We start from the raw sequence: 16,657 nt of genomic DNA, 5'->3' as shown, positions 1-16,657 counted from the left end.
CTACCACTTGAGCCACAGCACCACTTCCAGCTTTTTTCTTTTTGCTTATGTGGTGCTGAGAAATTGAACCTAGGGCCTCATGCATGCAAGGCAAGCGCTCTACCACTGAGCCACCTTCCCAGCCCTGTCACCTGTTTTGAAAAAAAAAAAAGAATGTCACCTGTTTTGTACCCAGCATGTCGGGACACGTGGCTAGACTGTGGGAAGAACAGAGGCCCAAATGAATAGCCACAGACCTACCACAGGACAGACATCTTGAGGCTGTGTGGTAGAACAGTACATAGGAATGGGGTAGGGAAAAGAAAGCAATCCCCAGAACAGAGAGATGAGGTCCGGGGAAGCCCCTCCCAAAAGGACTAGCAGCAGGTGGGTAAGGGAAACGTCCCTGACATGGAGCAAGGCAGCTCTGGAGAGACCCAGAGGCAGTAATTATTTGCTCTTTCTAGATTAAGAAACTAAGGGTGGATGGAGGACCGAAATGTATGTTTGAAATGTATGTCAGTTTGTATGTAAGGGATGGACGAGATGACTAGATGTATATATGTAAGGTAGATGAATGTGTATAACTATATGTGGGGTAGATGGATATATGAGTGGATGGATGAGTGAATGGATTGATGGACTGATGGGTGGTAGGTAGATGGATAAGTGGTAGGTAAATGGAGAAATACACATGTATGAATGGATTGGTGAACGAGTGGTGGCTGCTGGCTGCTGATAGATGGATGAATGGATAGATGAATAGATGGAAGGGTGGATGAATAGGTAGCTACATCATGGGTGAATGGATGGGTAGATGAATGGATGGATGGCCAGGTGGGTGGAAGGCTGGATGGTGGATGGATGGATGAATGGATGTGTGGGTAGCTGAATGGACGGATGATGGGTGGATGGAGGAGCCCCCAGATTGCCCCATTGGTGGATGAGTCTGGAATGGCGATGCTGGCTGGCTAGCTAAAAGCACGCATGATTCCGGCCTGCTTTCTGCCCACAGCTGCCCATTGTGGCATCATCCATCGTGTCCTTATACTTTCTGGAGCTGACGGACCTGTTCAAGCCGGCCAAAGTGGGCTTCCAGTGCTATGACCGTACGCTGTCCATGCCGTACGTGGAGACCCATGAGGAGCTCATCCCCCTGCTCATGCTGCTCAGCCTGGCCTTCGCCGCCCCGGCGGCCTCGGTGAGTCCTGTGTGGGACATGGGCAGGAGGGCCCTGGCCTGGGGGCCAGCCTGAGCGCCGTCTTTGTTGGGCAGATCATGGTTGGCGAGGGCGTGCTGTACTGCCTGCAGTCCCGACTGTGGGGACGCAGCGGGGCCCCTGGTGGGGCTGAAGGCAGCATCAACGCAGGTGGCTGCAACTTCAACTCCTTTCTGCGGCGCACTGTGAGGTTTGTGGGTGAGTCGCTGGATGACACCTGAATCCTGGGGTAGAAGCCCTCCCGAACCCCTAGATCCCTTGCCCCAGCCCTGACCACCCCCTCACCTGGCAGGCGTCCATGTGTTTGGGCTGTGCGCCACGGCCTTGGTGACCGACATCATTCAGCTAGCCACGGGTTACCACGCTCCCTTCTTCCTCACTGTGTGTAAACCTAACTACACGCTGCTGGGCACGTCCTGTGATGCGAACCCCTACATCACCCAGGACATCTGCTCCGGCCATGACACCCACGCCATCTTGTCTGCACGGTGAGTTGAGCGCCCAGTCTTGGCACTGTTCTGTTCACTCTAGTGAGCATATGGGGATACTGAGGCACAGAGCCTCTCTCCTCCTCCTATCAGTGGGATTGACATGATCATGTCTTACAGGAAGACCTTCCCATCCCAGCATGCCACTCTGTCAGCCTTCGCTGCCGTCTATGTATCGGTGAGTCGGATCCCCCCCTCCTCCCCCAAGGCGGGCCCCACATTTTCTCAGGGAGAGCCAGCTGTGGCCTCACTGTGCACCCCCCCGCCCCCAGATGTACTTCAACTCGGTCATCTCCGATACCACGAAGCTGCTGAAGCCCATCCTGGTGTTTGCCTTCGCCATCGCTGCTGGTGTCTGTGGGCTAACACAGATCACCCAATACCGCAGCCACCCCGTAGATGTCTACGCTGGCTTCCTCATCGGTGCTGGCATTGCTGCCTACCTGGTGAGTGGTGGGAATCTGGGGGCAGGCTGGCCACCAAGGAGGTCTTGAGGGAAGAGGAAGCCCTGGGGTCTCAGGCTGAGGTCACTCCGCCTGACACTGGGAACTCTGAAGCACCACATCCCTTAGGATGGAAGTCAGCCCTTAGCTCAGTTCTCAACCATGTCAGGTGCTGGTGGCTCACAACTGTAATGCAGTTCAGGAGGCTGAGATCTGAGAATTGCTGTTCAAAGCCAATCTGGGCAAGAAAGTCCCTGAGACTCTCATTTCTAATTAGCCAGCAAAAAAAGCTGCAAGTGGAGCTGTGGATCAAGTGGTAGAGCACTAAACTTGGGCAAAAAAGCTCAGGGAAAGTGCCCAGGCCCATTGTTCAAGCCCCAGGAATAGCACCAAGACAAAACATGCTGGGGCTTTGAAGATAGAACCCGTCCACTGGGAAACACATGCCTGTCCTCATGCTCAGTGGCAGGGGCACTTCCTAGGAAGCCACCAGCCTCATACTTAGCTTCATGTTCTCTAGGCCTGCCATGCAGTGGGTAACTTCCAGGCCCCACCAGCAGAGAAAACCACTCCCCCAGCCCCTACCAAGGATGCACTGCGGGCCCTGACCCAGAGAGGTCATGACTCAGTTTACCAGCAGAACAAGTCAGTGAGCACGGATGAGCTGGGGCCTCCGGGGCACCTAGAGGGTGTATCCCGGCCTGTGGTTCGAGAAAAGACATCACTGGGCAGCCTGAAGCGTGCCAGTGTGGATGTGGATCTGCTGGCACCCCGCAGCCCCATGGGTAAGGAGAACATGGTGACCTTCAGCAATACCCTGCCCAGGGTCAGCACTCCCTCTCTGGATGACCCCGCCCGCCGCCACATGACCATCCATGTGCCCCTGGATGCCTCCCGCTCCAAGCAGCTCATCAGCGAGTGGAAGCAGAAATCCATGGAGGGCAGAGGCCTGGGCTTGCCGGATGACGCCAGCCCTGCCCACCTACGCGCCCCTACAGAGCCCATGGCGGAAGAGGAGGAGGAGGAGGAAGAGGAGGAAGAGGAGGAGGAGGAGGAAGTGGAAGAAGGGCCTGTCCCACCCTCTCTCTACCCTACAGTCCAGGCCCGGCCAGGACTGGGGCCTCGTGTTATCCTGCCGCCCCGGCCAGGCCCGCAGCCCCTGGTGCACATCCCCGAAGAGGGGGCGCAAGCAGGGGCAGGCCTGTCCCCCAAGAGCAGTGCAGCAGTACGGGCCAAATGGCTCATGATGGCTGAGAAGGGTGGGGCCCCTGTGGCTCCCGGGCCACAGCAGCCCCGCGTGGCTAACCCACCTCGGCTCCTGCAGGTGATTGCCATGTCCAAGGGTCCTGGGGGGCCTGGCCCTAAGGCAGAGACCGCCTCATCATCCAGTGCCAGCTCCGACTCCTCACAGTACCGGTCCCCATCAGACCGGGACTCGGCCAGCATAGTCACCATCGATGCACATGCGCCCCACCACCCTGTGGTCCATCTGTCTGCAGGCAATGCACCCTGGGAGTGGAAGGCTAAGGGGGCAGAGAGTGAGGGCGGGTATGAGCTTGGGGACCTGGCACGCAGCTTCCGAGGGCCCAAGCCGCCAGGTGTGTCCCCAGGCTCATCCATCAGTGATGTGGACCAGGAGGAGCCACGGTTTGGGGGGGTGGCCACTGTCAACTTGGCCACCGGCGAAGGGCTGCCCCCACTGGGTACAGCTGATGGGGTGCTGGGGCAGTCCAGCCGTGAGTCTACCCTGAGGCGTCAGGCCGCTGCCGGCCAGGGACTCTCAGGGCTGGCAGAGCGGGAGGCCGCAGAGGTGGAGGTGGAGAGCTACTACCGCAGAATGCAGGCCCGCAGGTTCCAGGACTGAAAGGGCACTGCCCAGGAACTGGGTATCTGGACAGAGACCCCATGGGCCAGGACTGGGTGGGCAAGGGAGGGGGCAGCTGAGCACCAATCAATAAAATTAACTGGTGACACAAGGCTTGAGCCATTTGGTGTGCTGATTGAGCAGGGAGCAGGACTAGGAGCTGGCTGAGGGCACCAGTCAGGGGTCTAGCTAGGTTCTTGCTCTACCAAGGAGCAGCAGGGCTTATATGCACAGGTGAACCCTGTTGCCGTCTGAAGGGAGGAAGCCCTCAGGCCAGGACACTGGCCTCCACCCTCCCTCCCCGGAAGCCAGGCGAGAAAAAGTGGGGAGAGGAATGGCTGGATGTGAGAAGAGACAGCAGCAAAGACAAGCAGGCCCAATGAGGAGGAGGTCAGAGGCACAGGACACAGGAGTTTATTCCAAGTCCAGGTACAGACGGCAGCTGCCTTCTACAGCGTCAACAGCAAGAAAGGGCTACGGGGAAGGCACAGGTTTGTTATAAAACGGTTTAATTGAGCTCTTTCCGCATTACAAGCCATCTGGGACGGGAGTGGAATGTACTGTGGCCAGTGCTGGCTCCACAGGCAATACTGAGCCTGTAATCGCTGGTATCAAAATATACATCTGTCACCATAGAAAACCGCATGTGCTGCCTCCGCATCTTACAACAGGTATAAAAAAATTATAAATATTTACACCCTTGCTACACTCCTTTATGGAACTTATGGAACCTCAGGACCCAAGGGTACCCCTCTTGCTGGGGACAAGTTGAGCCACAGGGCAGAGCATTTAAGACCAGGACTCGAGTCCTGCACCTGGGGCCTCAGCATCAGAGGCAGACAAGAAACAAAACTTTGGTCCAAAATTTGAAGGAAAAAAAAAAAAAAACCCTGAAAGTTTTAAAGAGTTTTTCAAGGCAGATTACAAGTGAGTGGGTAAGGCAACTGGAGGCTCAGAAAGAAGCCGGGCTGAGGATTGGGCTTCCTGCGCCTGCGCGAGCCAGCCGCGGCCGCCTGCTCCTGAAGCCTGGATCCCGCCTGTGACTTATTACAAAGAGTAGAAGTACAGCATAAGAGTAATACCACAAGGAGGAAGCTTAGATTACACTCATACCATTGCATCATCTTGCTATAAAAAGTTACTTAAAACTATGTCTCTTGCATATAAATGAAAAAGGATTAGGATATTTGGTCAACTGGAAATATTGCTAGGCACAGATATGTCTGCGACCGCATCCACGTATAATACAAAGGTTAGGAAGAGGCTCCATGGCGGAGGCAGGGACAGGCCAGAGCCCCTGGACTGTGAGGGGAGGAAGGGGGCAGCTGGGGACTTGGGATGATTATGTCACTTGATTAAAAGGTGGGGGTTGGCTGGCCTTGTTTCCTGCCAGCATAGGACACATGATCGTGAGGGAAGGCGTGGCTGCCTGTGGCTGCCTTGTTCACCTGCAGCAAGAGCCCGGGCCAGTCGCCCAAGTGCCTGTGGTCGATGCATGAATGGTGCGTGGCAGACGGGTTTCTAAGGCACAAGAAGCCAGTTGGTCTGGGCACCCACTGCAGCTTCACGCCCTACAAGGCACACATGGCCCTGGGCCCGGCTGGGCAGGCAGGGACCCTGCTGCTGCTGCTGCTGCTGCCAAAAATCAGCAAGGTGGACTAGATTTAATTTTTTAAAAAACAGGTAAACTGATTTCTCTTTAAAAAAATAAAATCTCTGGTCTGTTAAGGTCACTTCAGCTGCTTTTTAAAGTGGCTTTTCTGGAATGGTGGAAGTTGTCGCCAGGGAGCCCAGGCAAGGCACCTAGATGGTGGACTTGGAGAAGGACACTCGAAGGTGGTGGTTCTCTCCCAGGTCATGGTTGTGCAGGTCTATGAGGGCCTGCACTGCCTCCTCCACAGAGCCCATTTGGATCAGTGCCATCTTGCGGTCCTTCCTGCAAGAAGGCGGGTATCAGTCAAGACGAAGGGCAGAGGTAGAGCAGAGGCCATGAGGGGTTGATGGGAACCTATACTCACTGGAAGAACTTGAACCCCTTGACGACACCCCCATTGCTGGAGAAGAGGATCTTGAGGTCTTCCTCAGATATGGAGGGCCTATGGAGAGAGGGTATGAGGAGGAAGGCAAGTGCTTGTGTGGGGTCCAGGACAAGGAATACCCAACTGTCCTTTGAAATCTCAAAGGATTTAAGGAGCCAGGCACTGGTGGCTCACACCTTAATCCTAGCTACTTAGGTAACAGCTGGGCAATAAAGTCTGTGAGGGGCTCAGTGGTAGAGCGCTTGCCTTGCATGCATGAGGCCCTGGGTTCGATTCCCCAGCACCACATAAGCAAAAAGGAAAAAAAAAGCCGGAAGTGGCGCTGTGGCTCAAGTGGTAGAGCGCTAGCCTTGAGCTGAAGAGCTGAGGGACAGCACCCAGGCCCAGAGTTTAGGCCCCACGACCGGACCAAAAAGAAAAAATAAAATAATAAAAGTCTGTGAGACTCTTAACTCCAGTTAACTACCAAAAAAGCCAGAAGTAGAGGTGTGGCTCAAGTGGCATAATGCTAACCTTGAGCAGAAGTTCAGGGACAGTGCCTAGGCCCAGAGTCCAAGCACCAGGGATCAGTGTATGTGTGTGTACATGTATGTAGTGTCTCAGTGGTGGAATGCAAGGCCAAATGCTCAATACCTAGTCCTCAAAAGATGAAACACAAAACAGTTGGGCACGTGCCTACGATCCTAGCAGTCATAAAAGCATAAACAGCTACAAAGGAGGCTGAGATCAGGAGAACAGCAGTTCATGACCCCATCTCAGAAAAAGCTGAGTACAACCATGTGCACCTGTTGTCCCTGCTACAGTAAGAAGCCTGAGCAGGATTTCAATCAAGGACTGCCCAAGCATATTCATGTCTCTGCCTCTAGACAACCAGTGCACAAGTGGCTAAAGGTATAGCTCAACAGAATACATACATGCTTAGCCAGCTGACTTCAAACCCTAGTACTATACTAGCAAAGAGCAGCATCTAGTCACAGGTGACTATACATTCCATGTAGCTTCTATGAGAATGAAAGCCCAACATTTGCAGAAAATATTCCCGTGCTCCACTCCTCTGCTAGCTTAAGTGCTGGGGCCAGCTTGGTGAGTACACTGATCTGGCCCAAGGAGGCCTTAAGTGTTAGTCTGGAGGAAGAGCCTAAAGAAGCAGGCAGGAGCTGGGCGCTGTGGCTCACGCTTGTAGTTTTAGCTATTGAGGCTGAGATCTGAGGATCCTGGTTTAAAAGCCAGCCTGGGCAGGAAAGTCAGTGAGACTCCATTTATCTCCATTAAACTACTAGAAAACAGGAAGTGACGCTGTGGCTCAAGCGGTAGAGCACTCGCCTTGAGCTGAAGAGTGCAAGGACAGTATCCAAGGCCAGAGTTCAAGCCCCACAATCAACAACAACAAAAGCAGGCAGGACCGTGGCTTGTGTGGCCTGTGGCCCACCCCACAGCCCGACTAGACTCACGGGATGTTGGAGAGGTGCAGGGTAGCTGAGGGTGGGAAGATGTTCTGGAAATTCTTGGAGCCAGGCTTCTTGAACCGGTGTAGTGGTGAGTTGCCGTAGTCCTTGGTGAGGCCCTGGTCCTCCTGGCCCTCTCGGGGCAGCTGCACGCTCTGGTGCTTGGACAGGGTGATGCGGACAGGCTTCCCGTGCAGCTTGTGCCCATTCAGGTGGCTCATAGCTGGAGAGAGTCAGTTCAGACCCATGACCTACGTGCCCACCAGGCTTGGGCATAGCCCCAGCCTGGCCCTGTGCCCAGAGCTCTTACCCAGCTGAGCCTGGCTGCCGTCGGCCATCTGCACCAGTGCGTTCTCCTTTTTATTGAACAGGATCTTCACCCGCTGCACATCACCATAGACTCCTTCAAAAGCCCGGGACAAGGGGATCTGAGTGGTCCCAGCCCAGCCAGCCTCCCCACCCACCCAGCCCCACGCTCCCCTCCAGGCTCTGGTGGCCCGGCTGGACCCATTTACTTAGTCTGCCACCAGGGAGCCTGCGTCTAGCAGCCCAGGGCCGTCTAACAGGATGCTACATTCGGCAAGTCATGAACTGCAGACAGGTAACTGTCAGAAAGACCACTTTTGCATGCTAAGGACACGTTTAACTCGAGAAGCATGCAGGGCGGTAAACCATGCGTGTCTATGGTCAGATACAATCCGCAAACCGGAAGCAAACCACGTAACGTAACGAGGCAGAAGGCCAAACCGCAAACTCAATAGTACATCGCAGGGTGTAAAATAATCTCAATTAAATGAAAACAAGGTAATAAAAGGGTGAATAACATACCGAAAAGAATAAAGAGGCTTTGGGGTGTGACTCTCTTTAGAGGACAGCAGAGCAAGGCAGCGAGGGGACAGGGGAGAGGGAGAGGTCAAGGGGGCGAGGTGCCAATCGTCCACCACGAGGAGACAGTCCCCGCAGGCGAGCAGGTTGACGGATGATGAAGTTGTCAGGATGTTAATATTCAAGGGCAGGTTGGTTTCCGGAGAGCAGGGTTTGAGGGGGGAGTTTTGTTTTTATTTATTTATGTTTTGTTTTGTTTCAAGCAACAACAGGAAGCAGAAGAACCGTGCAGTCAGTTGGCAAAGAAATTCCGGATCAGGGCAAGAAAAAAATTGGGAAAGGGGAAGGGGAGAAAAGAAAAAAAAGTAGCAAAAAACACAGGTCAGTAAATACATAAGAAAATAAGGCAGTGTTCTCTCAGTCACACACACATACACACACACGTGCGCACACACACACACCAATACAGGCATGCACACCTCATGGCTCCGCTTGGAGGAGGAACACACCATCAAGGAGAAGCAGTGCACGGGCGCTGGGCTGGGCTGCAGGGTTGGCCTACCCCACCACTTCCCTAGTGGTGGTGCCAATGGCACCAGAGGGCCAGCCTGGTCACTGAGCAACATGGTTCCTACAGCTGCTGCAAAGCAGCTCAAAATGCCATGCCTGCAAGGCAGTGAGCAAGTGGAGGCTATGGTGGAGCCAAACAGCACAGCTCTCTCACCCTGCTCAAGCCCTGAGCTCAGGAAAGCCACAGGAGTCAGACAGACAAGAGATACCATTAAACGCTCATCCCACCAGGCAGATTCTATCTCCCTGAGCCTTCACCCTCTCATCAGTGCTCTCCCAGGGCCAAGTTGACCCTTTGACAAATTCACACACACACACACACACACACACATACAATCTCAGTAGCTGCCACCCACAAACAGGCTGTGCACTCAAGCCCTGACCACCTGACCTGTGGTGTGGGCACAGCACAAGCCCAGGGAGGCCCAAGTTGTGTCTGCTGTGCCCCCAGCTCATTTAATTTAGACTGCCTCTAGATAAGTAACTAAAAACATTTCAACTCTGAATACTATGAAATTGAAAATGCAAATCAAGACATCAGGGAGACAGGAAAATCCAGAGCCATCTTGGAAGGAGAATAAACGTGAGCAAGGTGGAGACATAGGAGCAGACTGTAGAGTAGGGCGGTGACGCGGGGTGGCCTGCAAAGACCACAGCTGCGGACTCCAGAGCCCCATCTGCTTTGGCCAGTAGACCTAAGACCACACACCCCTCTCTCCCTGTTCACAGCTTTCAGCTCTGGGAGAAGGCTGGAAAGAAGACCCACATACCTCGGGGTTCAGGTTGCTGACTAGCAGGACCGAGTTCCCAGCACCAGCGAGGCCTGGGATGGCAATGCGGCCTGCTGCGGCTGCTGCAGCAGCTGCTGATGGTATGGCCAGTGGGGCCAGGGCTCCATGTACGTTAGGGACAGAAAGGCCTGGAAAGGAAGGGCCATCAAGAAGTGACTCCGAGCAGCTTCTTCTGTCACTAAGAGGGTGCAGGTACCCCCTTCTTCATGCACAAGGAGCCACAGATGGGAGGCAGCGCTTGGCTCTAGCCCTAGGCATGACGCATGGGTCCACTTGGCCCACGCCCGCCACACTGCCTCCTTGCGGCTCCTCCAACACACCCCATTCTCCTCACACAGCACCAAGTCGTGCTGGGGTGTGGACCAGTCTGCATGCGCCCACAGCACAAAAGCTCCAGTCCGTGATCACAGACACGAGCCCTCTGCAAGCAGGGCCTGCCACAGGACACGCACGGCCGTGCGCGCATTCTCCATGCAGGTAAGACGCAGCACGCATGGCTGCCCACGCGCACGCAGCAGCCAGGCAGTGCACACGTGCTGCCGTCGGCCCATGCTCCTCAGCCTCAGAGGCCACTTGCTTACCGGGCCACTTAAATTCAATCTACTAGGGATACATCCCTCCACACACTGCGTCCTCATCCTCGCCCGAGGTGCTTGAAGGGAACCAGACCAAACACTGTATAGTTAGCAGCTTCTTGCCACAGCCCACATCTGACATGGGCTCCTGGCCCTGCCCTGACTACTAACTGCCCTGCCCTGCCCTGTCCAGGCCGCCTGTGGTTACAGCTGCCTGAGTCCTACCCCTCCCAGGAAGGGGTCCCGTGACCTGGCACTCATGGTGACCAGTCCGGCACACCAGCCCCGTGAAGCAGTGCTACGTGGAGGGTGGTGTGGGCATGCAGTCACTGGGGTCAAGAGCGAGTGTGAATACCTGCAGCTTGTGGAATGGCAAAGGTGGGAGGGAACCCAGCTCCTGCATACGGAGAGGCTGAGATTATACCAGGTGCACCTAGAAACAAACAGACACTAATCATTGCACCACACCTCCACCGCGAGAACCTGTGTGGGGTGGGCCCAGCCTGCTGGGGGCTATCCAAGAGCATCCGCGGGCAGGTCCGCTGCTCTGGGGGGCAGGGAAGGCAGGGCTGGCCATGGGGGCACTGGGCTGGGCAGTGCTGGCGTGCAAGGAGCGGCCGGGACCTGCGGGCAGACGCTGACTGAGCTGTGCAGCCTATCCCCACCCAAGCCCCTACTTCATCGGTCACGCACACTGGGTCCACAGCGTCAGCATCTTACCAAAGGCTGCAGCCATGGTCTGGTCCAACGAGGGCTGGCTGTCACCAGAGGGCAGGTCTGGGCGTGTATAGTCACGGCTCTTGTCGTTGTTGTACTTGACATTGAGGCTGGTGAGCTTGGAGAAATCGATTCTCAGTGTGCAGCAGGCATTGTAGATGTTCTGCCCATCCAGGGACTACAGGGGAGAAAGGCCTGATGAGCACTGGCCCTGCTGTGGCCCCTGCCCCCCCCCACCATCCCAGGAACTCCTACTCACCAGCTTGGCATGTTGGGCACTCACGGGGTCAGCATACTGCAGCAGCGCCTGAAACTGGTTGTTTTTGGTGAATGTGATGATTTTCAGAACTGTGCCGAATTTGGAGAAGATCTTCAGGAGCCAGGCAAGACAGACAAAACAATGGTGAGGCCCTTGGAGACATGGGGGTTGGGGGGAGGGCATGGCTGGCAAGCCGCCCAGCCCGCACCCACACCTCACCTGGTGCAGCACGTCCAGCGTCACAGGGTAGAAGAGGTTCTCCACAATGATCCTGAGGACAGGGCTCTGCCCTGCCATAGCCATCCCTGCATCAACAGCTGCGGCAGAGGCGGCCAGGGCCAGGTTTCCTGACTGGACTGAGTTCACAGCCTGCAGGGCAGCTTGAGCCCGCTGTGGAGACAGCACGCATGAGCCCCAGGGTCTGTGGGCTTCTGGCCCAGCCCATCTCACCCCCAGAGCAGACTCACCGCTTGGTTGGGAGAGCTATCGGTCTTGAGCTCCTTGTGGTTGGAAAACTGGATGTAGATGGGCTGGCCACGGAGAACCGGAGTGACTGAAGTATAGTAGTTAACCATGGTGTTGGCTGACTCCTCCGTGTTCATCTCAATGAAGGCCTGGTTCTTCCCCTTCAGCATGAGGAGGTTGGTGACCTTCCCGAAGGGCAGCCCCAAGGAGATGACCTCACCCTCGGTGACATCCCCAGGCAGCTTTCGGACATGGATCACTCTGGAGGGGACCCCAGCACTCCTGTTGTCCCCTTTGAACTTCTTGCTGTCGTTTCCATTGGCTGAAAGAGGGGAGGAGTGGGGTTCCAGCCCTGAGCCACATGGGAAGCACGCAGGTGGCCAGCTGCTCCTCCTGGTGGAGGCCTCCTTCCTGTCCCTGCCCCTGACACCCTGCACTCCAGTTCTAAGAAAACTGCCTGTAAACCTGGAGCTCAAGGTCAAAACCACTAGAATCAATATTTATGAAAACTTGTCCTGCAAATCCAAGCACACACCAGGGCAAACGCCACCCAGTCTGGCCCACAGGCCACAGCAGTCTGAACTGAACACAAACTCAAGTCCCTCTTAACTACAACATGACCTTAATTCATGAGGGGACAGCCACACACACAAAGCAAGCAGAGCTGAGAGAGGGGTTACCTGCAGAGGCAGAGTTGCTGCTCATGATAAAGGGTCCGTTGGTAACACACGTAGAAAAAAGCTCGTCAGATCCCCGCTGAAAGAAGAGCAGAATGAAACTGCATTTCCAGTCTCCCTGCTAGTAGAACCCCCTTCCCCTTCTCAGGACATGCCCACCCCCACACTGGCCTGCAAGCCCAGACCTCATCAAAGCCTCACACCTGGGCTCTTTTACCTCAGGGCCCTAGGGCCACGGCTGATGGGGGCTGTGGACATACCTTCCCATGTCAAGCTTGACTGTGGATGCTGGCCCAGGGCCTCCCTGTGCTGTATTGTGTGCCCACACTACAGTGCTTCAGGAGAAACCTAGCCCTGCCACAACCTCCCTTTCTTTTTTCTTCTTCTACCCCAAGAGTTGTCCTATTTTCCAGCTGCCCAGGGAAACCCGAGCAGCAGCCTCAGTGCCCTTTTTCAGAGGACTGGAGACACTGCCCCTTTATGCAGCTAGCAGGCGACACTGTCGGGAGAAGAGCGGGGTACCCACTCATCTCCATCTCGGGTGCTCCCAAGCCAGTCCCCTGTCTTCTGATTGCTCTTATCTATCCTGAAACAACAGGTTTGCTCTTTAGCTTAAGGGAGTAGAACCCCAGGAGTGAGATACTAGGAATGTGCAACTCCTCCTGTTCAAACTCCAAGACACAGAGCCCCACTCAAAACATGAAACTGGAGATGCTGGGACAGTCCTTCCCCGAGGGCCTGTACCTGTCAGTGTCAACTTCTGCCCCAGACCCTGCAGACAGCCACTCAGGCAAGCCCCCTCCCAGTTACCTAGGAGGGGCCACCTGGGGACAAAGATGCAGCCTCTCCCCAGGAAAGGACGTCCCTTCCTTCAGAACCTTTGTGGATCACCTATTCCCCCACCTCCAACAACCAAGCAAGTGAGCTATGTCCTGTCACTCACAAGCCAGGACTGCTGGCCCCAGAGGGCTGCCCCTCCCCAGGACCCCCAGGTCTGGAGACTGGACAGAAACCCAAGGAGGTCCCCAAGAAGCTTGTAGAGAGGACCTTTCTCTCTGTGTTCACGTCCCACAGGGAGGGCTCAAGAGCAGGGCTGGCTGCTGCTCAAGCAGACTGCTGAAGACTTACACCTATCCAGGCTTCCCACTCATTCCCAAGGTGCCTCCCGAAACACAGTCAGTGCTAGCTCAAGGCTAAGGTTTGCTGTAAATCATGTGTAACCTAAACCACAGGACTCAGTGGCCCATAGGGGGAGGATGGCTGGGCTAGGGGAATGAGGTGTGTGGAAATCGCAGCTGAACTCACCGAAGGCAGGCCAACCTCAAATGCAAAGCCCAGAACCTTCAGTCAGCATGTCCAAACCAAAGGAAGTCACTTCCTGCCTTTGGTTACACCCTCCTCAGCCCACAAAGGGCAGAGCCTGAGCTGGACAGAGGCCAGCCACTCCCAAAGCCCCCATTGCTCATGGCACCAACCTTAAAGGGGCATCGTGGCTACGGCCTGGACAAGGGGGCAGGCTGTGTGTGCTTCTGCAGCCACATTCTTGGCCACCTGCCTGGAACCCATAATTGCCCACAACGGTCGGTGCAACCAACTATCAGTGAAGGCAAAGGCACCCACCTGGGGCCCGCAGGACCAGGCTGCTGCAGGCAGCCAGGGCCTTGGAGGGCAGAGCCTTGGAGGCCAAGCTGGGGTGAGGTCCTGGGGCTGGGCGACCAGGCTACCCGGCAGACAGGAAGGTCTCCCTGGCACCTGTGCTCAAATCAATCAACCATCAAAGAAAAGGACCTCAGCATGAGGCAGTTGGGCACAAGTCTCCTGCAATGTGCAACCCCAGGTCAACAGTCACCCTAGCACTGGTGAGAAGACCAGAGATACCAGTGCTGGCACGAGTTCCTGGCCTCCCCTCTGCCCTCTTCACCCCACCCAGCCCTCTGTAGTGAACTGAAGGTGAGGACTGACAATTGCCAAGAGGCGGGAGACCATCAGCCTTGCTCCTCCATCCAAGCTCTCTCCCTCCGCCTACACTCAACAAACAGGTTTTATCTGCAGGAAGATCAGGCAGCCAGGTGCAGACGCAACCACTCCGAGAAAACTGAAACCTAGCATGCCAACCACGGACCAGAAACCAGCTGCTGTTGCTTGGGATGCCGGCAGGGGGCCCAGCCTGCAGTGGCCTCTATGGAAAGAAGGCCCAGGACATGAAGCCCAACACCAGCTACAGCTGAGACAACCTGACAGCCTGGATCCTCTCACCCCTTTTCTCCAAGACAGTCTGGTCCCCACCAAGTGGTTACTCTGGCCACCCTGCAGACTTTCTAGTTCTGGCCTTGAGCAGCTGCCTAAACACCAAGGCTAGCTCAGGGACACCTCTCCCTGTCACTTGGGAGGCAGGAGGGTCACTTGAGTCCCAAAGTTCAAGGCCAAAGTAGACCATCCCCCCCCAACCAAACAAAAACATCCAAATCCTGAGGTTACAGCACCTCCTTATCTGTTTACCCTTAATTTAAAAAAATCCTTAAGTTCCAGAGCAAAGTCTACCTGGATAACTTGACAGTTTATGCTTCTAAACCAAGAAGCTATCAAAATACACATTCCAAGCCAAAGCCAACCAATTGCTAAATGCCCTTGGACCTCATTGCTTGGGCCAGACTCACCCCACAGCCTACAGCAAGAAAAAACAGAGGCTCCATGGCAAAGGATGTGTTTATGGCAGGTAAAGGATGGAGGGGCCAATCATGAGACCCTACCACCCAAAACCCCAGTGGCTTGCACCCTTGTAATCTCTCCAGTACACCTGGCTTGCACACCACTGCAGTCCAAGTTGCAGGCAGGAGTGCTGCTCTGGGAACAAACCCAGCCCTGTGCTCTAAGACAACAGAAAAAGGGCTGGCATGAATGAGAACAGAGGCGGCGCAGCAGAACCAGGAAGGAAGTGAGAAGCGCCTACCTTTGTACCAACTGCTATGTCTGGGACGATGCTGTGGAGAGAAAAGGAGAGACGTCAGCAGGGCCAGTACTCAGCAGGCTCAGAGACCTGGAAGGCCAGCGGCCAGTCAAAACTTGGAAGGACAGGAGATCCAGCCTCTCATTTAATCTCAAAAGGTCCTATCATTGTCCTTTAGCGCCCCTCCCACCCAGCAGGACCCCAGGCCCGCCTCTGCACTGAGCAGTGGAAATCTAAGCACAAAAGGCATCCCTCCCCTCGAGCTGAGGCTTGCAGCTAAGCTAAAGTTCAAGGGCTTCCTATATAAAACTGGAGGTGCGAGGAAGGCCAAGGTCGGCTGGGCCCCAAGGCCAGAACTTCCGCCAGAATGGGGCAGGTAAGGCACTGCACTGTAGGGGCCGCCAGAATGATCAGTTAAAATTAACGAAATCAACCGACCTGCCAGATTACAACCCAAGTTACTAATCAACTCTGACTCCGCGTGACTGGACTTTCTCCCCATCTGGAGAAAGGCGGGAAGCCCTGTCCTATCTCTGCCGGAGCCCGGAGGCCCTCAGCTCCATTTCGGCCGGTGCTTAAAACACTCCCAGGCAAACTCGACGTGGCAAGCTCAGGTCCTAAGTGAGTCACCGATGCCTTGCGCCCCGTGGCCGAAAGGGGCTCCAGTTCCCGGTTGGGGCTTGCTAAGGACTTTTAAAAAAAAGCCCAGTTTCAACACATTCCTCAGGCAGTTGCTAAGTCGTGGGAAAGCCTCCCGGAAACACGCAAGTAGCATTCAAGCTTATGGCGGTCCAGGCTCCGCACACAAGAGAAGCCACGGACTCGAGAGCGTCCATCGAAAGAGACTGGCTGCCCTCCCTCGGGGTCCGCCTTGGGGCCAAGAGTCGACCTGATCGTTTTAACCCTAAGGACTGACTCTCGCGCGCGCGCGCGGCTTTCCGTACGTGGAATCATAGGCACGGCCAGCCAGCGCCAGCCCCAGCCCGGGGCGGCGATCGGGCGGGGTCCCAGGGCAGAGCCCCGTGCGGCGGGAAAGACGCGCGTCCCCGCCAGGGCCCCCGCGCACGCGCACTAAAGCACGCGCGCACGCGGCGCCGGACGGGGCGCGCGAAGGGACATCCGGGCGCGCCGAGGGAGGACGGGAAATGGCAGGGCCTGGCGGCGCCAAAGCAGTAAGGAAGCGAACCGCCCAGGCCGTCCGCCCGCCTGCGGGGAAGCCGAGACGCGCGGGGGGGGGGCGGTTCCTTGTAAGCGCTCCATTAAGAAACAAGAGGGGGCTCCAAGTACACCCGCGCGGGGGCCGGGCGGACGGGGTGCCGACGCGGCCCCTCCGCCCGGGGACGTCCTCGCCGCC

At 55.8% G+C, this 16,657-nt stretch overlaps 2 protein-coding genes across 5 annotated transcripts in view; one reads left to right on the top strand and one right to left on the bottom strand.

The window, feature by feature from the left end:
* LOC105990420 (lipid phosphate phosphatase-related protein type 3) overlaps window positions 1-3,993 on the top strand; it is a 7,448-nt gene extending 3,455 nt beyond the window's left edge. The window contains exons 2-7 of the mRNA XM_013022803.1: window positions 995-1,180; window positions 1,255-1,396; window positions 1,491-1,686; window positions 1,807-1,864; window positions 1,959-2,132; window positions 2,650-3,993. Of these exons, the coding sequence (XP_012878257.1) occupies window positions 995-1,180; window positions 1,255-1,396; window positions 1,491-1,686; window positions 1,807-1,864; window positions 1,959-2,132; window positions 2,650-3,993 (2,100 nt within the window). The remainder of the gene's footprint in view (window positions 1-994; window positions 1,181-1,254; window positions 1,397-1,490; window positions 1,687-1,806; window positions 1,865-1,958; window positions 2,133-2,649) is intronic.
* Window positions 3,994-4,384: 391 nt separating this feature from the next.
* Window positions 4,385-16,657, bottom strand: part of Ptbp1 (polypyrimidine tract binding protein 1) — a 12,748-nt gene continuing 475 nt past the window's right edge. The window contains exons 2-15 of one of the 4 annotated variants that reach the window (XM_013022804.1): window positions 15,307-15,337; window positions 13,977-14,108; window positions 12,360-12,435; window positions 11,682-12,001; window positions 11,434-11,604; window positions 11,215-11,325; window positions 10,959-11,133; window positions 10,594-10,671; window positions 9,643-9,791; window positions 8,306-8,339; window positions 7,788-7,880; window positions 7,484-7,700; window positions 6,012-6,089; window positions 4,385-5,929 (exon numbers count right to left, since the gene is read on the bottom strand). In XM_013022804.1, the coding sequence (XP_012878258.1) occupies window positions 5,797-5,929; window positions 6,012-6,089; window positions 7,484-7,700; window positions 7,788-7,880; window positions 8,306-8,339; window positions 9,643-9,791; window positions 10,594-10,671; window positions 10,959-11,133; window positions 11,215-11,325; window positions 11,434-11,604; window positions 11,682-12,001; window positions 12,360-12,435; window positions 13,977-14,108; window positions 15,307-15,337 (1,798 nt within the window). In that variant the 3' untranslated portion in view covers window positions 4,385-5,796. The remainder of the gene's footprint in view (window positions 5,930-6,011; window positions 6,090-7,483; window positions 7,701-7,787; window positions 7,881-8,305; window positions 8,340-9,642; window positions 9,792-10,593; window positions 10,672-10,958; window positions 11,134-11,214; window positions 11,326-11,433; window positions 11,605-11,681; window positions 12,002-12,359; window positions 12,436-13,976; window positions 14,109-15,306; window positions 15,338-16,657) is intronic. The other 3 variants (XM_013022807.1, XM_013022805.1, XM_013022808.1) reach the window with 3 other exon arrangements.

This window comes from Dipodomys ordii, unplaced genomic scaffold (assembly GCF_000151885.1).
Source record: "Dipodomys ordii isolate 6190 unplaced genomic scaffold, Dord_2.0 Scaffold64, whole genome shotgun sequence".
NCBI classification, from domain to species: Eukaryota; Metazoa; Chordata; class Mammalia; order Rodentia; family Heteromyidae; genus Dipodomys; species Dipodomys ordii.
Note: the sequence above shows the minus strand (reverse complement) of the source record. Positions and strands in the feature narration are given on the sequence as shown.